Here is a 12096-nt window from a genome sequence, read left to right as displayed (position 1 = left end):
GCAGAGGAGTCCCATGAGCCGACCTCCACCTTGACGGGGTCCCAGGCTGCCGTGGAGACCACAGAGCAAGGACAGAAGCTGGGGGATCAGAGGGTGACCGATGACCAAGGAGGGGAGGATGGTGCCTGCGGCCGGGTGACCGTGATGGCAACGGTGAACAGTGGTCAGGTTCTTGGGTCCTTTTAAGGATAGAAATGGGGGCGCCTGGGTGGCTCTGCCAGCTGAATGTCTGGTTCTTGGTTTTGGCTCAGGGTGTGACCCCAGGGTCCCAGGATCGAGTCCCACATCGGGCTCCCTGCAGGGAGCCTGCTTCTCCCACTGCCTATGTCTCTGCCTCTCTGTGTGTCTTTGAATAAATCAATACAATCTTAAATAAATAAATAAATCTGAATTTAGATAGAAATCCTGTGCTATGCTGACAGACTGGGTGGGCCCCGGGGGACTCGGTCCTGGGCACGCCGTGGGACGGGGAGAGCTTCAGTGGGCAGGTTTAGGGGCGGTCCGGAGCACCTGGGACAGGGTATATTTAAGGCCCCTCGTGTGTGGTTGGACACGAGAACTTGGAGCTCGGGGAGCCCGGCCCAGGGATACACGTCTGGGAGTCAGCACGCGGGTGGAGTCCTGGCCGGGGCTCCCCAGAAAGCAGAGCCTCAAGCAGCTGGTTCCCGCCCCCCATCTTATTTCTGCAGCACAACCCGGAGCGGGAGGGAGGGAGGAAGCGAGACGTCAGAAGGGGGGAGCTAGCCGCAGGGGCACTACAGAGTCGGATGCCAAAAAATAGATACACGTAAAAAATAAATAAAAGTCTGTTGCCGTTAGATGTGCCACAGAATCACAGACTGACCCCAAGAGGCCACACAAGCGGGTCGCCCCCGTTTCCTGGGGTGGAGCGGGGCTGCATCCACGCCTCTCTCCCCACGGGTTGAAGCTGTGACCTGGGCACTGGCTCTGCACTTCTGGGTTGGCAGGTGGACGCCGGGTGGCAGGGGTGGCAGGGAGTGGCGGGGGTGGCAGCTTGGGCCTGCCGCGGGTGCCTCAGCCCCGGTGGAGCCAGAGCGGCCGGTGCCAGGCCACGAGGCTGTGTGGGGGCGCGGAGGCTCTTCCAGAACAGTCCCTCCTCCCCACCCAGTGGCCCCGGAGGTGGTGGCAGCACAGCCTCTGCCTGGGGGACCGGTGGCCGAGTCACAGCCCTGCTGCTGCCTGGTCCCCTGCCCACCACGGTTCTGAATTCCCGCATCCTGCTCCTGGTGATCCCGACTTCGTCCCAGGGGATCGGAGCCCATTGCCCCGATGACACTGCTGCCAGCGAGAGTGGAGGCCCCAGGGCACAGGCGCCGAGGGGCTCCCGACACCCCGTCCCACCGGGCCAGAGCCTGTGCCCAGGACGCAGGCGACTGTGCCCCGGGCCGCCACAGGAGGGTCCGGCGACCGAGTGATGGCGGCATCTTCCGGGCCGAGGGACCCTCCGGGGCACAGGAAGCCTGAGCCCAGGAATGGTCCCCACTTGCCCCCCGTCCCGGGCCCTGCATGCTAGGGCGTTCCCGCTGCCCCCGCCGGGTCCGTCCAGGCCCTGCCCGTGGCCGTCGGGCTTCCTGGTGAGGTCAGTGGATCCTTGTCGGATGCCCCGTGGTCCGTATTTCGCCAGAACCCAGGTCCCTTGGCGCGAGGTAGCGTCACTACATCAGGGGACCAGAGGCCCCGGGGGCGCGGTGGCGTCAGTCTCTTGAAGTACGAGGTGCCCCCTTCCAGGACAGACGGACACAGCCACCTGCCGGGGGGGGGGGGGCACTGGAGATGGCTGACAGTCGCAGCAGCAGCAGGACCTCCCGAGCCCTCGGAGACGACAGCCAGGGCCACTTCACCCGAGGCCTGGACCGCTGTCCCCGCATAGGCTGGCGTGGGGGGTCAGCCGGCCTCCAGCACGTCCCCCATCCAGCTGTTTGCTGGCTCTCGGCTCGTCTCCCTCCTCCCCAACTCCGGGCCCCTGTGTTCCGAACTTCCCCCGGCTCCTGACCACCAGCCGGATCCATCGCGCCGCTCAGCCCTTCCTATCGCCTGGGTGACCGAGTGTGCCTCGCGCAGCTGCGTCCCCTGGGACGACTGGCTTTCGTCCTTGTCCTCCGGGGCCCTCCTGGGAAGGGGGCGGCACGAGGCGGGCCTGTGTCCCTCCCGGCTGGGGCAGACACAGTGCACCCAATGAGGCCAAGTTCTTCTTTGTTTCCTTTACTTGCTTCACATCTTTCACTTAATTGTTAAATATTTTATTTGACACAGAGCGAGAGAGCGAGAGGGAGCGAGAGGGAGCGTGCGTACAGGGAGGAAGGGCAGAGGGAGACGCAGGCTCCTCCCTGAGTAGTGAGCCCAATGCGGAACTCAGTCCCAGGACCCTGGGGTCACGACCTGAGCCAAAGGCAGACACTTAACCGGCTGAGCCACTCAGGTGCCCCTGCTTCACATCTTTTAACAACAGCCTTATCGAGATTTTATTTATCTATTTATCTTTAAGCCCTATGCTCAACATAGGACTTGAACTCATGACCCCAAGACCAAGAGTCATGTGAGTCATGTGCTCCATCAGCTGAGCCAGCCAGGTGTCCCTTATCAAGATATAATTTATATACAATAAACTGGAGGTTTAAAGTGTATAAGTGAGACATACATATGCCCGTGAGGCCATCACCACACCCAGGACAGTGGACATATGCATCACCTCCAAGGTTCCCTCATGCCCCTTTATCACGCCTCCTTCCCTCCCACCTCCTAGATCCCATAGATCCCAACCATGGATCTTTCCATCGCTATAGATCTGTTTACATTTTCTAGTTTTATACAGATAGAAGATATAATACATAGTCTTTCTTTTCCATGCAACATAATTATCTTGAGGCGCATCCATATTGGGCACATCAAAAATTCATTCATTTTTATTGCCGAGTGGTATCCACTATACGGATATACCATGATTTGTTTATCCACTTATCTGTCCACCTGTGTTTCTTTCTTTTTTTTTTTTTTTTTAAGATTTCATTTATTTATTTATGAGAGACAGAGAGGCAGAGACACAGGCAGAGGGAGAAGCAGGCTCCCTGATGTGGGACTCGATACCAGGACCCCAGGATCATGCCCTTAGCCGAAGGCAGACGCTCAGCCACTGAGCACCCCCCCACTGCGTCCCTTGACCTTTGTTCTGATACAGCCGCTGTAAACATCTATATGCAAATCTTCGTATGGACAGTCTTTCCCTGGTTGGATAAATGCCTAGGAGTAGAATGACTGGTTTGTATAGTGCGTACGCACTTAATTAAAAAAGAACAACAACAACAACAAAACAACACCTTTATTGAGGTGTAATTTACGCACCATAAAATCCACTGTGCAATTAAATCATTTCAGCAAGTTTACAAGCTTGTGCAGCCTTCGTGACCCCCGGGGTGACCCAGCGGTTTAGGGCCTGCCTTCTGCCCAGGGCATGATCCTGGGGTCCTGGGATCGAGTCCCACATCAGGGAGCCTGCCTCTCTCTGTGTCTCTCATGAATAAATAAATAAAATCTTTAAAAAAAAAATAATAAACATAAAAAAAAGCCCCCAAAAGCAAAGTTGTGCAACCTCTGGAGCGTGTCCAGCACCCCAAACGATCCTCTTGCTCTCCTCCCTTTTTCTTTCCCTCCTCTGTCCTCCCTTCCTTTCTTTTTTATTATTTATTTAAGGAGTTTATTTATTCATGAGACACAGAGAGAGGCAGAGACACAGGCAGAGGGAGACGCAGGCTCCATGCGGGGAGCCCGACGCGGGATTCGATCCCAGGACCCCGGGGTCGCGCCCTGGGCCGAAGGCAGACGCTCCACCGCTGAGCCCCCGGGCGCCCCATCCTTTCTTCTCTTTCATTTGCTGAATTACACGGACTGGTTTCGCGTGTCCCCTGGCGGCGGCGGGCGGGACGCGGCGGCGCTGGGGCTCGGCCCGCAGGCGGGTCTGTAGGCGGGACGTCGGGTCCCGGGCTCCCGCTGCCCCCGCCGCCTCCCCCCTCCCGCGGGGACCCTCTCCCTTCCTCTCCCCGCCCAGGGCCCGGCACCGCGCCTCTCCGCGCAAGGCAGGGAGATGAATACTGGAAGGAAAGTGTGAACCAAGGTCCTGGGGCCGCCGCCGCCGCCACGGCCGCCCGCAGGGGAATCCTGCTCCCCCGGGGGCCGCGGCAAGGCCCGAGGCAGTCGCCTTCACGCGCGGCGCGGCCGCGGCCCGTCCTGACCAATCGGAGCTCGGCCGCCGGAGAGCGCCCCGTTCTTATTCGCCACGGCCCGTACGCGATCTCGGAGGTTGGCCAATCAGCTGTTGATTCCCGCCGTGAGTCCCGCCCCAAAGTTGAAACTGCCGCGGCCGGGCGCCGAATCACGTTCGCAGGAGCGTCAGGCTCCGCCCGCAGCCTGGCCAATCAGGGACGCGGACGGGGCCCCGCCCACAGCCCGCGACGCTGGGGGCGGGCCGGGCGGAAGTCCGGGCGGCGGGAGCGGCGGCTGGCGGCGGCTTCCGGGCGGTGGGTGAGCGCGGCGGGGGCGCGGCGGGGGCGCGGCGGGGGCGCGGCGGGGGCGCGGGGAGGAACAGGGAGGCTGAGCTCCGCGGGGTTCTGCTGCCCCCTCTTCTCTTTGGAGACAGGCTCCGCCCCCGGGTCGCTCGGTCGGGGGAGGGGGGCGCCGGGACCCGGGTGCGGGTCGGCCTGTTGGCTTCCGTCGTCTGCGGCCTCCCCGCCCTCCCGGGTCGTCGGGCCCCCCTGGGCGCTGGTGGGGGTCCAGGTGAGTGTGGGGGGCCGGGCCGTGGCTGTCAGAGTCCACACTGGGAGACTGAGTTCCCGGGTGGAGCGAGCCCCGCATCCCTGAGGGCACTCGGAAGCCCCCTCCCCGGCCTGCAGAAGTCCTTCCAGAGGCCTCTGTGTCCCTGAGCCTGGATCCCTGGGGCAGAGGGGCAGAGGAGGAGGGGGGAGGAAGGGGAGGAGGAGAGGGAGAGAGGGGGAGGAGTGGGGGGAGGGGAGGAGGGAGGGGTAGGAGAGAGGAAGAGGAGGGAGAGGAGGGAGAGGGGGAGGGGAGGGGAGGAGGGAGAGAGGGGATGGAGGGGGGATGGGGAGGGAGGGGGGAGTCACAGGCACCCTCAGCGGCACAGCAGGGGCTGGAGTGTCTGGAGTCCTGGGTCCTGGAGCCACATTCAGGTTCACATCCTGGCTCTGTCGCGAGGGGGGCTGGAGGAGGAGGACGGGGACGGAGAGGAGGAGGAGGGCCAGTCCCAGGCACCCTCAGCAGCATGGCTGGGGCTGGAGTGTCGGGGTCCTGGAGCCACATGCGGGTTCACCTTCTGGCTCTGTCGCGTACTCACTGTGTGACGTGGGTTAATTTTGGTTTCTTCATTTGTGAAAAGACGGGGAAGACGGGTGGGTGGTAGGACAGACGGAAGCTTCCCTTCAGCCTTGCCCTAGTCGTTTCCCACAAACTACAGGGACGTGGTAGCTAGGGTCGTTGCAGGGGACCATCCTCTTCGGGCCTGTGAGCGAATGTGCCCTGGCCAGGGGACAGCAGATGTCCATGTGCCGGCACCGCACTGAAGCCTCATGGCCTGACCTCGTTTCATCCGCAGAGACCTCAGCAGATCTGTTTCCATGTCTGTTTGGCAGATGAGGAAACTGAGGCACGGAGCAGTTCAATAACCTGCTGGAGGCTGCAGAGTGGGGACTGGAGCTCCAGGTTCTGGTTCCGCGGCAGCTCCACAGCCCGTCAGCTGCCACCTCTTCAGGTAGAAGGGCTGGGCCTGGAACCCGACCTGGAGGTGACTCTGCCGCCCGTGGAAGCCCCGCGACATGTCTGGGATGGTGGACGTGGGTGACCTGGTGCAGCTCCGGCAGCTCAACCTGGCGCTCCTGAGGCAGCTGTGGGCCGGGCAGGATGCCGTGCGGCGCTCGGTGGCCAGGGCGGCCTCAGAGGTGCGTGCTCACCTGGAGATCCCGAGGGGCGCTGAGGGGACTGCCTGACCCGGTGGGAGCTCAGGCCTCCACGCAGCGCGCCCCGCGCAGAGAAACCAGCCCCAGCAAAGAAGGGGCCGGCCTGGGCTCCTGTGGAGGCTGGAGCAGGGATGAGGATGGGGACGGGGATGAGGATGAGGTGGGGGGATGAGGATAGGGATGAGACGAGAGGGTGAGGATGAAGGGATGGGGAGATGAGGACGGGGATGAGGATAAGGGATGGGGGGATGGGGATAAGGGGATGAGGATGAAGGGATGGGGGGATGGGGATGAGGATGGGGGGATGAGGATGGGGGATGAGAATGGGAGGATGAGGATGGGGGATGAGGATGGGGAGATGAAGATGGGGGTGGGGATGGAGAGATGAGAATGGGGAGGATGAGGATGGGGATGAAGGGGATGAGGATGAAGGGATGGGGGATGGGATGAGGATGGGGGGATGAGGATGGGGGATGAGAATGGGAGGATGAGGATGGGGGATGAGGATGGGGAGATGAAGATGGGGGTGGGGATGGAGAGATGAGAATGGGGATAGGGATGAGGATGGGGGATGAGCACGAAGATGGGGATGAGGATGAAGATGGGGGGTGGAGATAAGGATGGGGATGAAGATAGGATGGAGGATGAGGATGGGGAGCCAGGCCTTTGTGCCTGGTGCAGGCCGGCTGGGTGTGTGGCTGGGCCGCTCCTGGGGTGACTGGGCCTCTCTGTTCCAGTCAGCCCTGGGTGCCAGCAGCTGGGACTCCCAGACCCCATCATCCCAGGAGATGTCTCCAGTGGCCTTTAGAGCCTCCCGCCTGCAGGACGCCCAGCAGGACGCCCCCTGTGGTACATCCTGGCCCGGCGGGGCCAGCTCTGGGGTCACCTCTCTCCCGTCTGCCAGGGACCGGCGCCCAGCGTCCCTGGGCTCGCCGAGGCCCTGCTCGGCACCCTTGCTGCCCATCTCAGAGCCAGACGACTCAGAGCTTTCAGCAGGGCTGCCCGGCTCAGTGCCCCAGGAGGCCCGGGCCCAGAGCTCCGTCCTGGACCGGCACAGCCAGCCCCCCAAGGTAACGTGGGAGGACGACTTCCTGACCCTGACTGTCCCCGTCTGACGAATGCCCTCGGCAGCAGCTCCCCTCCAGGGTGGGGGGCTTCCTGGAGGTACCTAGGGCGTGTCCAGCTCAGCTGAAGTGCTGAGAAGTGGTGGCTGTTAGTCTCTCAGCGCTTTGGGAAGAAGGTGATGAACCCGTTATACAGATGGGAGGACTGAGGCTCAGAGTCACACACCAATGGGGTTTGGGGGCCAAAGTCTTGTCTTCCAGCTCCCAAGCCCTGGGGCCTCCTTCGGGCTGGGCCCGCACGCCTAGCCCTTGCCACTCTGTCTCCCTCCCCAGTCGAGAGTGACCTTCCGTGAGGAGTGTGCAGTGCCTGACGGGATCTGGCGCCTCAGGCCCTACTTGGGCTACGACTGGATCGCAGGTACGGCGCCTCAGGTGCCGCCGGAGCTCCCCACGCCGAGCCAGCGCTGCCCTGCTGTGCGTGGGTACCAGGTCGGGCCCGGTCTGTGTGCATGTCGGCCCTTTACACTGTCCTGCCCCCCTGCTCCCCCTCCCCCAGCAACCTCAGAGGCCTGGCAGGTCCTCCGGCTTCATCTCCCCATCACTGTCCATTTCTGACGCAGCAGCCAGAATGAAGTATTAATCACGGGGGCCAGAGGACTGGGCGCTCCGAATAAAATCCAACATCCTTACCTAGACCGACCAGGTCTGTTGCCGGTCCTCGAACCTGCAGCCCTCGTGGTCACTGTGGGGCCTTTACACTTGTGTTCCCGCTGCCTGGGGAGCACTTCCCAGGTTCACACCCTCTGGTTCCTTTTCACCATGGAGGGTGCAGCTCAGAGGCGGGGCCTTCGGTGAGCATCATGTCGTAGTCACCCCCCGACCCCCGTGGCGCAAGTCATTTGGACGTTCTCTGTATCGCTCGCTCTCGGGAGTCGCCCCGTTTCCCTGTTCCTTAGCTGATGTCCGGGTAGGCGTTCGCTTCCTCCGAGCGCCGTGGCCGTCCTCTTGCCGAAGCTCTGGAGCCCGAGCTCAGCGGTGCGCGAGGCGTAGTAGGCCCTCACCCAGCACTTGTAAGGGCTCCTTGCTGTGTGGCTCCCCATTTCACAAAGGAGGAAACTGAGGCACGGAGAGGTGGAGTTCCCTCCTGAAGGCAGGTGCTCCCGGGGGTTGCTGGGACCCGTCAGCTCACCGCCTGCTTCCCGGAGGAGGTGCCTGCCGTGGGTCCGTCCCCCGTGCCGTCAGCGTAGGATGGCGGAGAACAGGGCGCTGTGCCGTGCGCGTCCCTGTCCTGTGCTTCCTGGTGATCCGATTCGGTCGGTGGGGCTGCTGTGTGGGGCTGCTGTGCGCCGACCCCCAGGACCGCGGAGGCCCCGCTGCCTCTGAGACGCCCAGTGGCTTGGCGTGTGACTTCTCCCCGTTGCGTGCTCCCTCCCTCTCTCTCTCACCAGCCCCCCTTGTGCGTCTGCGTGCTCCTGGCTCCTGGCTCCTGGCTCCGGCCCTCCCCTCTGCTGGGCGTGGGACAGCTCCCGCCAGGACTGTCTACACTCACTCTTTCCAGCTCCGATTGCGTTTTCTTAGTCCGCCGCCCGCTGAGCCGTCCTATCCACGGCAAGCAGGGTCGCGTGCTCCCCCGAGGGCTCTTCCCTCCTGGCAGGTGTCACCCCGCGATGTCGTGCCTCAGGTTTCTTAGGAGCCTGGGTCACCCCCACCGCCTCCTCGTGAGGCCCGCGAGGCCGACCCATCTAGTTCCCTCCTCCCGCCTGGCTCCGTCCATCCATGCTTGTTCGCTGTGCTTGTTCGCTGCGCGGACGGTGGGACTGGGACGGCGTGAGGGCCGACTCGCTCGGTGCGGAGCTGGCGGTCGCGGTGCGTGGGGCGCCCCCGCTGGTGTGTCGTGTGAGGCAGCGGGGCAGAGTCGCCCCAAGTGCCGGCCCCTGTCCCCGGCCCACAGCCACACAGCAGCGCTGCCGCTCGCCCCCTCCAGGGTCGCTGGACAACAGCTCCCCCGTCACCAGCAAGCCCGATGCCTTCTTCTCGGAGCTGAAGGATTTCCGGGAGGCCAACAAGGAGGAGTGTATTCACAGCGACCCGGAGTGAGCAGGGGTGGCGAGGGGTGGCGAGGGGTGGGAGGGCGGCTCACCCCTCCCCCCCCCCCCCCCCCCCCCCCCCCGCCCGCTGGCTCTCAGCCCTCTCCCCTCGCAGGCCCCGGCCCCCAGGCGTGCGGGAGAGCCGTGGCGTGGAGGAAGAGCATGCATGTGAGTGGGTGTTCTCACCAGGCGCCCAGGGAGGCGGCGGGGGGCTGGGGGGCCTGGGGTCCAGGTGCAGTGAGGCAGACCTTGGGGGCTGCGGGGCAGCTGAGGCCAGACCCTGCAGGACCAGGCCGGCCCTGTCGCCCACCTCCCCCGCCCCGGCCGCCTCTTTCCTTCGCGCCTGTCTTTGCTTCGAGCCCGCACGTGTAGCATGTGTGCACACGTGTGTGGATGGCGCATGTGTGCTGTGTGTGATGACTGCTACAGGTGTGCGTTTGTGTTCACTAGTGTGGTATGAAGCTGTGTCACGCCTGCACACGGGTGTGAAAATGCCCGTTTGTGTGAGGGCACCAGCCTGTGTCCCGCTGGTTTCGTCACGTGAGCACACGTGCACGTCTGTGTCGTGTATGTGTGTGTGTGTGTACACCCGTACGTGTCTGTGCGTGTGGGGTGGGCAGCAGGGGCTCGGGGAGGTGGGGGCCCAGCTGAGGGGAGCCGCTGCTCACGGCCCCGCAGGCGTGTACTGTTACCACGTCAACCGACGCCTGTTTCTGGTGCCTTCCGACCCCGGTGTCCCCTGCCGCCTGTGCAAGACCCCCCGGGACCAGAGGGGCCCTGAGACCCTGCTGGAGCCCGCGCATGTCAGGTGAGTGGCCAGAGCAGGCAGGTACTGGGGGCAGCACAGGGGCGGCCGAGGAGGGGAGCCAGCCTGAGGCCGGGCCGGTCCTGAGGGGTGCAGGGCGGCCTGGGACGCTGGCCCCACAGTGCCTCCTCTCTGCCCCCTCCCGCAGGGTGAGCATCCCGCTGTCCGTCCTCCACCCTCCACACCAGTACCGCATCCACCGGCGAAAGAGCTTCGACGCCTCCGACACGCTGGCCCTGCCCCGGGTGAGCGGCCACATGGGGCCTGGGTGGAGCTGGGCTCGGAGGCAGGTCCCCAGATGGATTCTGAGGCCCAGGGAGGGCCGAGACTGTCCCAGGGCCACACAGCGAGGCCGGGCCGCTCCCATCGCCTGCTGGTCTGCTTGCTCGCCCGCCCCTCATACGTGGGCCGCCTTCCTGGAGCTCCCGTGTGCCGTGCGCGGCCTCTCGGAGGCTTGGCTCACGGAGCCCTCACGGCAACCAGGAGCGCAGGTCCTGGAGCCTCCCGCGGTTCAAATAAGGAGACCGAGGCAGAGGGAGGTGCCTGGGCTCAGGTCAGCAGGTGGCAGAGCAGAGATGTGAGCAGGCCCTTCCAGTTCCTGGTGCCTCCCATGGAAACGTTCTTCGTGTCTCCTGGCCAGGGTGGGGGTCGGTGGGGAGGAGAAGGGGTGCTCATCTGTAAAATGGGTACAGCCTACGGTCCTCAGACCAGTGGGGTGAGTCGGGCCCTTCAGTGAATCAGTACTTCTGGGCCATGGGGCACGTGGTGCCCGGGAAGTGCTCAGCCACTGTCCATGGACATCCCCCTCCTGTCTCAGGTCGGGGCCAGGGCCTGGGGTCCCCCAGTGTGTGGACACAGCCCCCTCCCCGGGGTGCGCCCCCTGGAAGGGAGCCCTGCCACAGGCCAGACGCCTTAACCCTTGCTGTCCACAGCACTGCTTGCTGGGCTGGGACATTTTCCCTCCCAAATCCGAGAAGAGCTCAGCCCCCAGGAGCCTGGACCTCTGGTCCTGTGTGTCCTCCGAGGCCCAGCACCGGAAGCTGCCCGCTGCCAGCCCTTCCTACCTGGTATGGTCAGGGTGCCCCAGGACGGACATGCCTTGGAGCAGGCCTGGGGTCTGCAGAGCCCCCGGGGGCGGGAGGGGGCAGGGGGAGCAGAGCCAGGAGCGTCTCTGCAGGGGCCCGTCCTCCCCGCCCACGGCACCTCCCTTCAGGCTCTTCTGCTCCCTGCCAGCTGCCCCACCCCACCCGGGAAGGTGACCTGGACTCTACAATCCAGATGGGGATGAGGGGGGAACGGAGGGTGACCATCCAGGCCCTGCCAACACGGGTCCCACCCTGCACCCCAGTGTGGTCAGGACCCCAGGCCTGCGCCCCCTGTGAAGCCCTGAGGACTGGCCATTTAGAGGAGGATGGAGCCGCGGCCACCAGCTGTAACCCGTCTTCTCTGTTAGGGCATCCGAGGAGGGAGCCCTGCCCGGCCTCAGCTGCAGGTGCACTTAAGCTCCGGCCTCCTAGGTTGGGCAGGTGGAGGGACCCAGGCCCTTGTCCCTCTTGGACAGAGGTGGGGATGTGACATGTTTGTAAATAAAGCCCATCCTCGTCTGTAGCTCCAGGTTGCCCTGTGTGCTGGGTCTGTCCTGCTGTTGCCCTCGGTGTCCGGGAGGTACCCTGGCAGCGCCTGCCCACCCCGGGGACAGGGGGTCTGACGCTGGGTGGGGTAGATCCAATGCCTGGGTGTACCTGCAGCTTCCAGCCCTGGGTGGGTGGCCTCTGGGGTGGGGGCTCGGGGCCTCAGGCTGGCCCCTGCAGACAGCGAGCAGTGAGTGAGTTCTCCCCCCTGGTTCCTAAAGCTGGGGTCCAGGGCCCCAGGCTCCTCTGAGGCCCTCTCTAGCCAAGCCCCCGGAGCCACAGGTGGTCGGGGCTGTGGTCGGGGCCGGGCGGGGAGCCAGAGGGTGGGCGGGCCGAGAGCCCAGATCAACGGCCAGTGTCTTTCTCCTGAAATCCTGCTTTTGAGGATAAAAGTGGAGTAAATGGGGAACCAGAGCCCAGAGGAGGCACATGGCTTTTCTGAGGTTTCTCAGCCTGGAGGCCGAACGAGGGTTGTGGTCTCCTGTGGCTTCCACTAGAGCTGCGATGCCGATGCCGGGAAGCTCCGTC

At 64.0% G+C, this 12096-nt stretch overlaps 1 protein-coding gene across 1 annotated transcript; it reads left to right on the top strand.

The window, feature by feature from the left end:
• Positions 1-5795: 5795 nt before the first annotated feature.
• Positions 5796-11404, top strand: MIIP (migration and invasion inhibitory protein). The gene is given in 9 exon segments (NM_001284483.1): positions 5796-5963; positions 6719-7051; positions 7379-7463; positions 9030-9138; positions 9248-9300; positions 9811-9940; positions 10086-10182; positions 10870-11004; positions 11286-11404. Coding segments are annotated over 9 exon segments (1107 nt in total). The 5' UTR covers positions 5796-5840; the 3' UTR covers positions 11328-11404.
• The last annotated feature ends 692 nt before the right edge of the window (positions 11405-12096 follow it).

This window comes from Canis lupus, chromosome 2 (assembly GCF_011100685.1).
Source record: "Canis lupus familiaris isolate Mischka breed German Shepherd chromosome 2, alternate assembly UU_Cfam_GSD_1.0, whole genome shotgun sequence".
In the NCBI taxonomy this organism is placed as follows: Eukaryota; Metazoa; Chordata; class Mammalia; order Carnivora; family Canidae; genus Canis; species Canis lupus.
This window is presented reverse-complemented; position numbering and strand designations above follow the sequence as displayed.